We start from the raw sequence: 15914 nt of genomic DNA, 5'->3' as shown, positions 1-15914 counted from the left end.
ACATTCAAAGTATCTCCCAAGATTGGTTTTCCTAATTAGTGAGTCTTCTGGTTTTGGTGAGTGACCATCAAAATCAGGGAGTTCTATCCTAAGGGTTTTATATTCCAAAGTTCTATTCTTCTGTGGATCATGGTTTTGTCTATCCCTATTGTGCCTTACTGTCATGGTGAAAAAACGCGGTCGCGGTTGCGATCACGGTCTCAATAGCGTGTAATAGGAACGGAAAAAATTCGATTATCGGGACAACAGGTTGCGATAGTTATATTCATATAGGATAAATGTTATATATATATATATATATATATATATATATATATATATATATATATATATATATATATATATATATATATATATATATATATATATATATTAAAAAAATTTACTTTTACTTTTAAAAAATATTAAAATAATTAAATTATTGAAACTAAAAATATTAAAAATACTATATGTCATGGTATCATTTGTTTAATTTATTTATTTATTTAAGTAATTAACGTCATATTACCGAAATACCCTTTGACATTTTTTCGTTGACCTTGACTTTCAGTCAATGGGCTTTTTCTGGAAGTCCCATCTTCCTTGAATGGCCCATGAGCCAGTTACCCTAATTTCCCACTCTCCCACATTGTATGGCTCTCCTTGCTTGAAAATGAATAACTACCCACTCTTCCCATGACCAGTCCACCTCCCACTACTCCCATGATCTTCTACCTCTCCTCTCTGAAGTAACTTCCTCCTTCAACATTATAAATAGGACAACCATCAGAGAGGAGAAGGACATCTGAAATAGCTTTCCAAGTATCCTTGCTTACATTACTCCCTTAGCCTTCCCAAACACTAGCACTAGCACTAGCAATCCCAATCCCGACTTTCCTTCTTGCATTCATTCTACAATCTGTCATTCATTAATCTCCGATCTACGTTCTGACTTGAGCGTCGGAGGGGTTTTCCGGGAGATCACCCCCCGGACAAGGCTAACGTGTTGTATTGCAGGAATTCAGGTCGCTTCCTCTCATAAGTCGCCTCTCTTGATCACACTTCTACTTATCTCCAGGTATTTCAAGTGTATCCCACTTCCTCATTTCATCACCGAAACAGTTTGGCGCCGTCTGTGGGGACTATTATAAAAAGTCATGGCTCCCAAAAGAAATCCTACACAAACCGCAACCGTGCATAGCACAGATACAGACACTTCTGCAGGTCAGGCCAACAATCAGGCTGTGACCCGCCGTGATCTGGACATGCTAGCACGAAACCTCACTGCTGCATTTTCCGAACAGCTCCGCGCCGTCATGAACAACAATAATCCTGCTCCGCAACAAGCATTGGAGGATATGGCGGATCAAATAAAAAATCTGCGGGAACGAATCGAGCCTCGTCAAGAGATACCAAAATCTCATGAATCTCAAGATGGGAACTCGAGGACTTCCCATTCTAGTAGACGCAATAAAAACAGGCGGGAAAGGTCCAGAACTTACCCGCCCCATAGCAAGACAGATGCACGAGATGGCGAATCTAAAACCGCCACTCCAGATGCCCGAACCTTCCTAGAGAGCAAAAAACGAAAGACGTCTGAGAGCGTCCAATCCCTGGTAGATAAAAGAAGGGAGGAAAGGAAGAAGGCGCAACTCGCGGGGTCTAGCCGTCCCCTCACTCCCACCTCCATACCGCGGAATGAGGCCGACAAGAGTGACCTCCCTGAAGAGCCCATATCATTAGTCTCTCCCCTGGCCATGGAGATACTGAATACTCCCAATCCCGGGAAAATAAAAGTACCGAACATGGCTGCTTTCGATGGCACGTCATGCCCGCAGGAACACCTGACAGCATATAAGAATCTTATGTTGTTGTACACCACTAACTCATCATTATGGTGTAAGTTCTTTCCAACTACTCTTACAGGAGTAGCTTTGATGTGGTACACTGCCCTTCCCGGAGGAAGCATCCACAACTTTGCCCAACTAGAGGGCAGGTTCTTGGGCCACTTTATAGCCTCAAAAAGGCAGGAGAAATCAAACTTCCACCTGCTTAGTGTCACTCAATTGGAAGGAGAGTCCATATCCTCATATCTTAAGAAGTTCCATGAGGCAGTGCTGGAAGTGACTGATTTGGAGGAGTCGGTTGCACTAAATGCCCTAATCAACGGAATGAAGGCCCAACGGCTGAAGTTCCAGTTGGTTGAAAGCCAAGTAAAAACATACGCAGATGCCATGAAACAATGCCAAAGCTATGTCACGGCTTCGGAGATATGTCAAGCACATGATCCGAAAAGGCGAAAATTTGAGAAAAAAGATAACGGGCCCTCTCATCAATCCTCACGAAATAGGGAGGAGCACTCTTCGAGGAGAGAGAAGAATCACATGCCGCGTCATCCTACACCACCATCTGATATGGGACCTCCGCGAGCCCGAGGCGTGTATGTTACAGAAGGAGATACTAGGACGCGGAATCTGGGAGATGGAGGAAACGACCCCATATTCAATCGAAACAAGAGGGACATTTTCTTCGCTATTCGAGATCAATTGCCAGCTCCACCTCCTATTACCACCCCCTCTGATAGGCGCAACTACAATCTGTGGTGTGATTACCACAAAGAGCACGGCCATACTCTGACACAATGCCGCGAACTAAAGCGCATCTTGCATCAGTTGGCTGACGAGGGAAAACTATCCCGGTTCCTCAACAGGAGGGATTATGATGCTGGAAGAGAAGGGGAAAGGAGGCCATGGCAACAGAAACGCACATCCCCCAAGAGGAACGAAGCCAGACGCGAAAGTTCCGACACTCAAGGAACTATCAACATGATTTTTGGGGGATACACTGAAGAATATCCCACTATCCGCGCTGCAAAAAACAGCGTCCACACTTTGCTGAAAGGACCTCCCATGGCCGCATCTAAGGGACCGGTCATGAAGTTCGACGCCACGACCTCCCAACCGCTGCAACAACCCCATACCGACCCTCTGGTGGTCACTCTTAAAATCGGGCAAATGAAAGTCAGACGGGTGTTGGTAGATACGGGAAGCACGGCTGATCTTATTACAATGGAGTGCTTGAGAAAGATGAAGTTCGAGGAAAAACACTTACAACCCCTAGACAAACCACTGATTGGGTTTGGAGGAAGTCAGGTCATTCCGTTGGGCACGATCATTCTCCCCGTGGGGGTAGGGGAGAGAAGTGAAAGCCGGACCATGCCCATACGGTTCACAGTGGTAGATCTCAACTTCCCCTACAATGCTATCATGGGGCTCCCACTCATTAATAAGGTCAAGGCAGCAATCTTTCCCCATCAACTCTTGCTGCAATTCGAGACAGATAATGGACAAGTTGGCATTCTCAAGGGAGACCAGGTGACGGCTCGCCAATGCCTCGTCAACACCCTGAAGCACGGGTCTTCCGAGACATCTGCAAAAAGAAAAAGGGAAGACAATGTCCCAGCTGTCATGAGTGTATACAAAGAAAATCCCAGCACGCATGAAAGGCCTCGCCCCATAGAACGATACGAGGAAGTAGACATGTTCGAGGGGAAACAAATCAAGGTAGGGAAAGATCTTCCTAGCACGGTCAAACAGGACATAGTGGCCACCATTGCTGAGTTCCGCGACGTCTTTGCTTTTTGTACGGAAGAAATGCCTGGCATCCCTACCAGTGTCGCGTGTCATAAACTTGACATCAAACCAGGCTATAAACCCATAAAACAAAAGCTACGACATCAAGGAAGAGAGCGGACGGAGGCCGCCAAGGAGGAAGTCGAGAAGTTGTTAAGAGCCGGATTTATTAAAGAATGCAAATACTCTGAGTGGCTATCCAACGTTGTCCTGGTGAAAAAACCGAATGGCAAGTGGAGGATGTGCGTCGACTTCACGGACCTGAATAAGGCGTGCCCTAAAGACGATTATCCACTTCCAAAGATAGATCGTCTGGTGGATTCTACAGCAGGCCATGCGTTATTAAGCTTCATGGACGCCAATGCCTGCTATCATCAGATTCCGCTGGCAATTGAAGATCAACCTCACACAGCCTTCATTACCAGCATGGGAGTCAAGGTTATGCCCTTCGGATTAAAAAACGCGGGAGCAACTTATCAAAGGATGATCAACAAGGTCTTCCAATCTCAGATTGGACGGAATTTGGAAGTATATGTAGACGACATGATCACAAAAAGCAAACAAGCAAGTCAGCACGCCGCAGACTTACGAGAGACGTTCCTTACCCTTCGAAAGCACCAAATGAAGCTCAATCCTGACAAGTGTGTGTTTGGAGTTACCGGAGGAAAGTGCCTCGGCTTCCTGGTAGACGAGCGAGGTATCGAAGCAAATCATGATAAGATCCGGGCTATACAGAACATGAGGTCCCCTACCTCAGTAAAAGAAGTACAAAAGCTCGCGGGGTGTGTGGCTGCTCTTGGAAGATTCCTTTCCAAATCTGCGGATAAATGTTCACCCTTCTTTAAAACAATAAAACAACAGAAGTTCGAGTGGACAGAAGAAGCAGAAGAGTCCTTCCGCCAACTTAAAGAGCACTTGTCCACCTTGCCAAAACTAGTTTCGCCCATCAAAGGGGAGAAGCTAGTCCTATACGTCTCTGTCTCCGAATATTTGTTATCCGGAGTATTAGTTGCGGAAAGGGAAAAGAAACAGCTTCCTATATACTATGTAAGCCATGCATTCCGTGGCTCGGAGGGAAACTACGGAGAAATCGAAAAAGTCATATTCGCAATCGTCATGGCAAGCAGGAAATTGAAGCCCTACTTTCAATCCCACCAGATCATCGTCCGGACTGATCAACCTTTGAAAAAGATTCTGGAAGGGAAAAACAAGTCAAGTCGCGTCACAGATTGGGCAAACCAGCTAGCAGATTTCGGCATCGAATATGAGCCTCGAACAGCAATCAAAGCCCAAGCTCTGGCTGACTTCATTGCTGAAAGCACTCTCCCCTATCATCCTGAACCCAATCAGGAATGGAAGTTGTATGTAGATGGGTCCTCAACACAATCAGCAAGTGGGGCTGGACTCCTCATTGTGTCTTCCGCCGGGGTCCGTATGGAAAGGGCGGTCAGGTTCGAGTTCGCAGCATCCAACAACGAGGCTGAATATGAAGCATTATTGATGGGACTGAGAATTTGCAACGAAGTGGGAGCCAAAAAATTGTCCGCCTTCTCTGACTCCCAATTGATTGTTGGACAAGTGAACGGGGAATTCGAAGCTAAAGATGATAGCATGAAAATGTACCTGCAGCAAGTAAAGGAATTTGTTCAAAAATTCGACAAGTTTACGTTGGAACACATTCCAAGATCCCAGAATGCCCAGGCTGATTCCCTAGCGAAGCTTGCCAGCTCAGCAGAAACATCCGCGGCTCGAGACATAATCTGGGAAGTACTTCCTAACCCCAGCATCAACTTCATGGTCGATACCATCGACAGATCAGAAACATGGATGGAGCCATACATCGAATATTTGCGGAATCAGACGCTTCCCCAAGAGGAAAGTCAGGCCAAAATACTCCGGAAGAAAGCCAGATGGTTCGAACTCCACGAAGGAACGCTCTACAAGAAGTCATATACACACCCCCTCCTGAAATGCGTATCCCCTGAAGAAGGAAACTATATCCTCCGCGAAATACACGAGGGTGGATGCGGTATACACCAAGGAGTACGAACTGTCATTGGGAAAATCCTTAGAAGTGGATATTATTGGCCCTCACTCCGAGAAGACGCGGAGTATTTGATCAAAAGATGTCCTGAATGTCAGTACCACTCAAAGATAGGAAGGAAGCCATCTAATTACTTGACCGCAATGCAAGCCGTCCTACCTTTCGACAGGTGGGGCATGGACCTCCTTGGCCCCTTCCCTCCGGCAAAAGGGCAACGCAAATTCATCATTGTGGCCATTGATTATTTCACAAAATATGTAGAAGCAGAAGCCCTTAGCTCAATCACGGACAAACAAGTCTGTCAGTTTATATGGCGGAATATCATCACAAGGTACGACATCCCCCGGGTGATCATAACAGATAATGGAAGGCAGTTCGTCAGCAAGAACACCATCGAGTACTGCGACAAGTTTAAAATCCAAATCAGATTCAATTCTGTGTCCAGGCCGCAAACTAATGGTCAAGTAGAGTCCGCAAACAAAGAGATCCTGAATGGCATTAAGAAGAAGATAGACGGGGTCAAAAGTAATTGGGATGAAGAACTACCAGGCATCTTATGGGCAAGTCGAACAACCATCAAAGACGCAACGGGGCATACACCTTTCTCTTTAGTATACGGATCTGAAGCCGTGCTCCCAGTTGAAATAGGCATACCCTCCACAAGGGTCACATACTACTCACACGATGAGAATGAGGAAGGAAAAAGAGAAAACTTAGATCTGCTGCCGGAGACAAGAGGAAACGCTATGCTGAGATCAATAGCACAAAAACAAAAGATGATCCGTAGCTTCAATCGCCACGTCAAAACCAAACACATTCAAATTGGTGATTTGGTCCTCCGAAAAATAGAAGCCACGGGAAAGATTGTGGAGAAAGGAAAATTAGGGGCCAACTGGGATGGACCTTTCAAAGTCACCCACGTCATCAAACCAGGAACTTTCGAACTAGAAGACATGAAAGGGAAAAAGCTACCCCGACCATGGAATGGAGACCATTTGAAAAAATTGTTCATTTAATAAAATTTGCAAGGGGCAATCAGTAAGCATCCACAGCCTCATCAGTGACAGGCTCATCTGTACCAATCCGCGACTACATTCATTCCGCAACATAGTTGCGTTGTAATTCAATTACTTCAATCATCGCTTGTATCCTTATCGAATCATTAATAAACAGGTTTTTCAGATTATCCGGCTCTTATAATTCGCAAATATTTGGTAAAATTCTTTTGCAAATCTTATTAAACCAGTAATATCGATAAGTCAGACCCCCAGTTTGGGGTCCCTGAGTTCAAAAAATTCTAAGTTTCTCGCATTGATATTTCCCAACCGGGACGTTTATAAGTCGGACCCCCAGTTTGGGGTCCTTGAGTTCAAAAAAATTCTAAGTTTCTCATTGATGTTTCCCAACCGGGACGTCGACAAGTCGGACCCCCAATTTGGGGTCCCTGAGTTCAAAAAATTCTAAGTTTCTCGCATTGATGTTTCCCAACCGGGACGTCGACAAGTCGGACCCCCAGTTTGGGGTCCCTGAGTTCAAAAAATCCCAAGTCTCCAACTAAGATACCCCCAACCGGGATATCGACAAGTCGGACCCCCGTACTGGGTCTAAGGGTTGGAAATATTCTAAGTACGAATCTCCTTGATGTCGCCTGCGCGTGACATCGACAAATCACGTCTTCTGCTAATAAGATCAAGCAATATTCCGCGGCCTCAGACGAAAGAAGCCACGGCTCAACAAACAAAAGCATGGATACCACGAATAAACTCCGTAATCGGGAATATATATATACATCAAAATATTCATAATACAGAGTTGAATGTTTGTAAAAATCAAAATTACAAAAATTACAAGATTATACATCTTTCAAAAAGGTCTCGACGTCTTGATTCGGCGGCAGAGGAGACCCGATCCTTCCCTCTTCGAGACTGGGGGTGAAGCTTATATAATCTTCAGCGTTAAACGGCTCCACCCCGATCTCGGACAACTCTTGGGACAAGCCCTGGAGGTTCCTACCTTCGTCAATAATAAGATTCGATAGATCAAGGCACAAAACCTCCAGGTTGGAGAGCGTCAAGTTTTCCGGGACATCTGACGCCGGAGGAGAAGAGAGAGCCAACTGATCCAAGTTGAGACATAAAGCCTCCCTCTCAGCCTCAGCATCCATCCTTTCGGACCAGGCCCTCTTTTCTTCCGCATCCCAGACAGCGTCGACCAGTACCGCCGACTCCCCGTCCAAGACAGGAGCAAGGTTGGACAAGGCTTCACTCCCCTTCTGATCAGCAGTTTGCTGAAGGAAGGTAAAATCCATGCCCAACTCTGCGGCAGCCAAACGATACTTTTCGTCACTAATCAGGGTTCCGGCCTTCACCATTTCCGCCGTCAGATCTCCAAGAAACTTCGACGCTTCCGGCTCATCCGAAAGAAGCCAGTCTCGAGCTATCCTGGCCTTCCTGGTTAAACACAGCTTGTACACCTTAGCCGCGGATAGGATCATCTCGAAGTGGGCAGAATCAGTCGATACTTGCTGCATAAGTTGCTGGTTCTGATGAACGAGCTTGGCATGGGTATCCATCAGCAAGCCGACTTCATGGCCGAGGCTCGCAGACCTGGTGGAAGCAGCATCTAAGTTCTCGATGGTCTGGTCCAGCTGCTTCCTTGCCCTTTCCCGCCATTGTTCGGTCCTGACCAAGCGTTCTTTCAGCTCAGAACACTTGGCCAGTTTCTCTTTTAGGCCCGGCAGGTCCTCCCGCAATTTTGATAATTCGTCGTTAAGCTCCTCACAGCGGGAGGTAAGGGCAGCCACGGTTTCCTGGTCTGCGGCACTTTGACGGTTTGCGTCGAGCTCAAAAGCCAACCGTATGAACGCCTGCAAAGGAACGGCTATTTAAAAAGTCCGGAAACCAAATAATCACACCACTAAGCATAAAAAGTCGTTACCTCTGCCGCCGAAGCTTGTGCTTGACGCACCCTATCACGGGGGGGCATGGACTCTAGTAGGTCGACGTCCACCTTGCTGATTAAGTTGGACGTCGCCCTGTTAAAGCGAACAATTAAGCCCTTATGCCCCAACTCCGGAAAGGGTGTCTCGTGTCGAAAAGGGGAAACTTCCCGACGACGATAGACCTCGGCAAACTGCGAAGAGGGAGCCGCGGAAGACTCCCCCACTTTCTCCTTCCCCTTGTTTGAAGCCGGCTGAGGAGAATCCAAAGGGGGCGACGCCTCCTCATTAACCGACTTTATGCGGAGGGGTACGGCCGTGGGGATCGTACCCACAGAGGGCCTCTTGGCCGAGCTCTCCTTGTGGGAAGAAGAATCCCGCTTCCTCTTCTTCTTCCCACTCTTTTTCACCCCCCTCGTCTGTGGAGGAATCACCCTTACAGATTCATCGGGGAGGTGAATCCGTTTTCTCTCCTCGAGAAGTCGGAGAGCCTCTCGCTCTGAGGGCACGTCCTCCAGACCCTTCTCTACTGTCGCCGAGTCCTACAAAAGAGAAAAGTTAGGAAGAATCAACAGAAATCTTTCATAACAAAGAACTTGGTGAAATTATACCTTCGGAGGAAGGGGAAGAGGCTTGTCCTCGGCTCGTTGGATGGCCCCTTGAGCAAGTCTTAGGACGCTGAACTTTTTCATCAGCTCCGGATTCTTTGCTCGAAGGTTCTCCTTGGCTATCCCTGTAAAACCGCAAGTTAGAAACAGTTAAACATGTCATAGAAAACAGAAGGAAGAAACCCGGCAACTCTTACTCCGATCGACAGCCAAGCTGATGCCGAATGCTGAGAGGAGGTTTTCATTCTCCAGCTCAGGACGACTAGGTATCCAATTAAGTTGGACGTTCATTGGTTTCCTTCCCAATTGAACGTCCATCTTTGCATATTCAAGGATCACCGCGTCACTAAAAGAACACTGCGGGATCCCATTATTAAAACCCGCAAGGTTGGGTTTAATGTCGAAAGAGGTCTTTATATTCCATCCCTCTGAATTATATAAAAATGCAAATTTTGTCCTATACCCCTTCTGGTTGTCGGGGAGGTCTTGGACTATCTTCAGTCCTCGACGGTGTGTAAAAGCAATCCAGCCACAGCCGTATGATTGCGAATTACATAGGCGGGCTCTGAATATATATCTAAAAGCTGTGAGTGTTGGTGGCACGGCCAAAACTTTGCACAAGATCAAAAACGCCACCATACAACCCCAAGCGTTTGGGTATAACTCGGGTACCGAAATATTCAAAACTCTAACACCTCTCTAAAAAACGGGTGAAGAGGAAATCTAAGCCCTAATTCAAAAGAAGGAAAGTATACTGCTATACAATGTGGGGGAGGAAACCTAACGGTGTCATAATTCCCCGGGGTAATAATGTTTATATTGTCCTTCAAACCCCATTTCTGAGAGATGGTCTCCCGACGGTTGTCTAGATCTCTTTTGGTTTGTGAGTCAATGAAGTAATTTAGAGGGCCGCCGTTTGGAATGTAGAACGGTGGAGGAACTGGCGCTGCACTCTCCCTTCCAGAAGACTCGGCTGATCCTTCAAGGTTTTCCATATCTACATACAATAACCCTTCTAGGTCAGGATTTATTCGCGGCAAGTAATTTGGAAAGAAAGCAATGCTCACTTCCCAAGGAGCAGTTTTCACAATCTCCGGAGGGTATATAGGGGATACAGACGACTCGTCCCCAACTTTTATTGGTTCATAATGGGGGGTAATTCTCACCGAACTACTTTCATCCGAGTCATTAATTGGTAACCCCTTTTTATTAAGACGCCTACGTACTATCAAAGGAGTTTCCGGCAAGTTAGTAGGGTTGGTGTCTGAGTTAGCTATAGTCTCTTGAGTAGTCGCGACATCCATGTTAATAATAAAGTAGCAGTTGAAACTTGTAAAGAATAGAGACTAAATTCATAAACAAATTCAAAGTTCTAGGCTAACATTCAAGAACAGTTTGAAGAGTAACTTGAAGAAATTCGAAAAAATCTGGGAAAAGTTTGAATACCTTAAAGAAATTTGAAGATTTGTCAGAAACTTGATGAAGATCTGTCAGAAACCTTGAAGATCTTCGAAGAATTTATCAGAAGTTTGAAGGAAGGATGAAGATTGTCAGAGCGTCTCTCTCTACTTTCTCTTTCTTGCAATTTGAAGATTTGAGGGAGATAATGAGGATTAGGTGAAATGAAACTATTCCAACTACCCTATTTATTGCAGCAATAAATGCTTCACTTGGGACTTGAGCATTCGAACGAAAGGGTGGAATTCCAGAGGAAAACTGGGAAGTCGATAAGTCGGACACCCAATAAGGGGAAGACAGATTTTTCTTATGTGTTTAGTAATAACCGTGGAGTCTATTAGTCGGACCCTTGCTGAAAGGGTAATGTTGCGAAAATTTTCTAAGTTAATCCTTAAATATAGCCGGAAGGTCGAAAAGTCGGACCCCCAATTAGAGAGGAACGACATAAATTTGTTTAAGTGTCAAAAGCCATCCAACCAATGGGTAGACAAATCAGACCCCCAGGGAGGGGTGAAGCAGATAATTATTCAAGTCCTTTAGCACTCGAATAGGTCCGGAGAGTCGATAAGTCGGACCCTAAACTGAACCTCCAGGAAGGAAAAACATTTTAAGTATAGAGATTACGCATTCAACCGTCCGACTCATGGACAAGGCGGATGAAATATGATTGAAGGAAATATAAAAATATCTCAAGGGCGAAGGAAATCCGTGTGGTCAATAAGTCGGACTCCTTGGTGCTCTTAGTCACGATGCAGAAATTCTAAGTATAAGAGAAGTACCATATTTCTGTATGAATTGAAGACACGGGTTTGCGAGCTGGTTCCCCGTCATAAAAGATGAGAAGTGAAAAGTAAATTGGTTGATTCCCATATTCATCCGCGTAGTCGATAAGTCGGACCCCCAAATGACCTTAGTCCAGGAGAAAAATTCTAAGTATAGAACCTCTCATGTGTGCCCGTGGGATCGAAGATGGAAGTTATGGGGCTCATTCCGTATCATGCTAGAGTAGAGGGGACTGCTTTGACGGAATACTGAACATTTTTACAAATATCAAGGATATCCGTGTGGTCGATAAGTCGGACCCCCAGGTGGTCCTTCTCTTTCTTAAAATATTCTAAGTGTTGAAGAAGGGATTCTCGTGCTGAATTTGCGGGTAAAGATGCAAACTATTAGTTCGCGGCATAGTTCAACCGTAGGTGTAGAAATATCTTGAGGAGAACGCTATGCCGCGTCCTTACTAGGGATTCGATTCGTAAATACCCTTGGCGTTACGCGGCATCAGTTCAAAACAGAAAGTTGATCTAATCCGTACAGTAGATAAGTCGGACCCTCTTTTGGTGTTTAAAACATTTTTGAGTGTGGGGATTTCTGCGATATCAGTGAAACAAAGGCCGAGACATGATGTCGCGGAATCAAAATCTCACATTCACTACGCTGTTGTGATATAACGCGTCTGAAGCTACTCCGCGGCATACTTCAAGCCGCGGCTTCATATGCCTGTTTAATCCGGATTCAATACATTCTTACCTAACAAGCTTAAAAAGGTCATATCTTTTTCATTACAACTCGGAATTCAGCACATGAACTGTCAATTCGAAGCCTGCCAGCTCAATTTTCAATAATCATGAGGAGATTCGCCAGGTTGGGTATATGTTTTGCCTCATGGGGCTTTCGAATGTTCTCTACACTTATTAAATCAAGCTCCGACGGACACCTGTCTTTCCGCATAAAGGAGGATGTTTCCAGTCGTTGTGGCTCTCATTTCATATCATCCTTCATGCATGGGGCTAAATGTCATGGTATCATTTATTTAATTTATTTATTTATTTAAGTAATTAACGTCATATTACCGAAATACCCTTTGACATTTTTTCGTTGACCTTGACTTTCAGTCAATGGGCTTTTTCTGGAAGTCCCATCTTCCTTGAATGGCCCATGAGCCAGTTACCCTAATTTCCCACTCTCCCACATTGTATGGCTCTCCTTGCTTGAAAATGAATAACTATCCACTCTTCTCATGACCAGTCCACCTCCCACTACTCCCATGATCTTCTACCTCTCCTCTCTGAAGTAACTTCCTCCTTCAACATTATAAATAGGACAACCATCAGAGAGGAGAAGGACATCTGAAATAGCTTTCCAAGTATCCTTGCTTACATTACTCCCTTAGCCTTCCCAAACACTAGCACTAGCACTAGCAATCCCAATCCCGACTTTCCTTCTTGCATTCATTCTACAATCTGTCATTCATTAATCTCCGATCTACGTTCTGACTTGAGCGTCGGAGGGGTTTTCCGGGAGATCACCCCCCGGACAAGGCTAACGTGTTGTATTGCAGGAATTCAGGTCGCTTCCTCTCATAAGTCGCCTCTCTTGATCACACTTCTACTTATCTCCAGGTATTTCAAGTGTATCCCACTTCCTCGTTTCATCACCGAAACACTATATATACACATTAAATAACGTTAAAACTGAACAGTGAACTACTGTATGTATAAAGGTGAAATTTACTTTTACTTTCAAAAAATATTAAAATAATTAAATTAAGTAAAGGTATTTGACATGTAAGTAGTAGAAATACTCCTAAAATCCTAATAGTGTAGTATCTGCCACCTACCCTTAGAAGCAATAGGTACTCGACACACCATATTAGTAATTAATTAATAAAAAATAAAGTACGACTCTTTTAATTTAAAACTTATTGTGCATGGTCATTTTTTCATTTTTTTCAAAGCTCTTTTTCTCTGTTATACTTTTTCATTCACTAAAAGCTTTCCATTTCATCTAATTCCCATCTAAATCCAGCTTCCATATACGAATTTTATAGTTTATTTCAATATTTCATCTTTTAAATTGTTATATAAGTTTTTGTTCCAGTTTTTCATTTTAATTTTGTAATTTACCTTGTCAATTGGTTTGGAACGATCAAACTCGCCCGTGAAAAGGGTTTAGATCCGGTTTGGAACGGTCATAAAGGCCGATAACCGTTTTAATGCGCCGTTTTTCTACCCACTGTTACAAATTGCGAATTCTCGGAACGGTGTCTTGAAAAATCATGTGAACTCGGCCGTTTCGAGTCAACTCGGCTGAGTTTTGACACCATGCTTACTGTATTAGCCATAGTTAGAGCCAATTGTTGAACCATGTTAGTGCGAACATCTAATCTCTCCTCTACATCCATCATGAATCTATCAACAAGAAAATGCACACAAAATAAAAAGAACACGAAATTAAGGCACAAAATTCAGATACGTTTTTCAAGAAAAGAAATCTTTAAATATCAAAACACTTTACCACTGTTATACTGATTGATCTTCTGCTTTGCTTGAATAATGGTGATTTAATTGAAAAAATTACAAAGAAATTTTGACATGGGATACCTGCATATGCTGTTGAATCAAAATCACGAGTTTTCATTTGAACCAGATACCTTATCAGAAATATGCCCCGAATGATCTTCTGCACTTGTTTCTACACTGTAAGTTTGCCTCCTTCTCCTTGGTTGAATTCCTCAAAACAACCGTGGCTCTGATACGAAGTTGCACCAATATGGAGAGGAAGATGATGTTATTCCCTGGCTTTTAGACTCATAATTGAACCTATACACACTCAGATGTTCCTCAGAACAGAATGTCAAAAACTGATGAAATCCTAATAATCTTGAAGATTGTTTGTCACTGATTAAAACACTACTTTCTCACTGATCACAAGGCCCTAATCTCACTCTTCACAAAATTATCAATCCTTTGATCTTGATGATTGATGAATCTTCTTGAAATCTTGATCCTCTCAGATCCAAGTAAGAAAGAATGAATTCAGAAAGGCACTTGATGAAAGCACAACTCTAAAAAAAACTGAAAGTGTTTGTTTATTGAAAAATTGATGAATTAATCACAATGTATGAGGGAGGCTCTATATATAGGTTATTCCTCTACATCACAACGACTATAAAGAAAAGTTATAAGGCTAAACATAGCTAACAAACTTTAAAACACCAAAACAAAACAAAATAGCTAAGATTTTGATTTCTGCATTGTGAACCAGGGCTGTTAACCTTGATCCTTCTATTAACAATGGTCTTTCTTGATGATGTGTAGTGAACTGAATTGAGTTATTTGCGGAAATAAATTGGTACCTTAAAAATACTACTGAAATGTAAAAAGATATAATCAGATTTCTCTGATCTTGGATTTGAATTGGAAGGCTTCACTCACTTTTTTCTACCCTTGCCCTTCAACTTCAATCAAAGCTTCACTCTCTTCACCAAGTGAGAGAGAGAGATGCTCCCTACAAATGATCTTGATGGCTTCACTAACGGAAACACATGCCCTCAGTTGTGTTTCAGGAACAGAAAAACCCAACTGTAGTTGATTATAGACAATCTTTGTAACACACCAAATTTCCAACAAGCTTTATGATTTAGTTTACATTAAAATAGTATCTCTTAACTGTTGAGAAAAGAGGCGATATAATACACACTTTCTCCCTTTGTGTTGTTAGATGAGCAAAAATAACCAATCCAATCAAACAAACAATAATAATCCCACAATCAAGCACAATAAAATAAAAAATGCGAAAATAAAGCACACATGATATTTACGTGGAAAACCCAATGCGGGAAAAAACCACGGGACCGTATGTGGTACCACACTCTTCCACTACTCACCAATAAAATTAATGGGTACAACCAAAAATCCTCTCTAGACAATACTAGAGGTAATACAAACACGAAACAATCCTAAAACATCACTCAAAAGTAGTAAAATAATAATTAGGGTAAAATTAGGGCAAAATACAAATTACCCACTTACAGTGCACAAAATGATAATCCAACCGTTGAATATGTAGGTTGGGTAGGCAGGAACACTGTGTCAAAATTTGACGAAAATTGGAGTACGAATGGCCTTCGATCGGATCGCCGAAAAACTCGCGTCGCACCTTTTTCTTTCTCTGCCGCAGTTTCTGATTTGTGCGTGTATATGTGTTTCAATTACAATACCAATATGCTGCTGCCCTATTCTTGGTATTTATAGTTTTCCACCTTTTTTTTTCTTTTAATTAATAAATAATATTATTATTATTAGCCCATAATTAAATATATTAATTGGACCTTCCTCCAAGTGGGAGGGAATAACCCAACAAATCTCCCCTTCACTCCAACTTGGGGGGTATGACAAGTCCCGCTCTCAAACGGCACACCTCTAACTTGTCTCTTGGAAGGATCTTCGTCAACATATCCGATCCATTTTCATGAG

At 43.4% G+C, this 15914-nt stretch overlaps 1 protein-coding gene and 1 long non-coding RNA gene across 3 annotated transcripts in view; both read right to left on the bottom strand.

Moving 5' to 3' along the window:
* LOC130799023 (uncharacterized) overlaps positions 1-15107 on the bottom strand; it is a 49686-nt gene extending 34579 nt beyond the window's left edge. For both annotated transcript variants that reach the window (XR_009039172.1, XR_009039171.1), the window contains exon 1: positions 13563-15107. This is a non-coding gene — a long non-coding RNA (uncharacterized LOC130799023). The remainder of the gene's footprint in view (positions 1-13562) is intronic.
* On the bottom strand, positions 520-9289 carry LOC130799022 (uncharacterized). The gene is made up of 3 exons (XM_057662132.1): positions 9205-9289; positions 8593-9135; positions 520-8521 (listed from the first exon to the last, which is right to left on the bottom strand). The coding sequence occupies exons 1-3, from the start codon at positions 9283-9285 to the stop codon at positions 7508-7510; spliced, it is 1638 nt and encodes a 545-aa protein (XP_057518115.1). The 5' UTR covers positions 9286-9289; the 3' UTR covers positions 520-7507.
* Positions 15108-15914: the final 807 nt, after the last annotated feature.

This window comes from Amaranthus tricolor, chromosome 13, assembly GCF_026212465.1.
Source record: "Amaranthus tricolor cultivar Red isolate AtriRed21 chromosome 13, ASM2621246v1, whole genome shotgun sequence".
Classification (NCBI taxonomy): Eukaryota; Viridiplantae; Streptophyta; class Magnoliopsida; order Caryophyllales; family Amaranthaceae; genus Amaranthus; species Amaranthus tricolor.
This window is presented reverse-complemented; position numbering and strand designations above follow the sequence as displayed.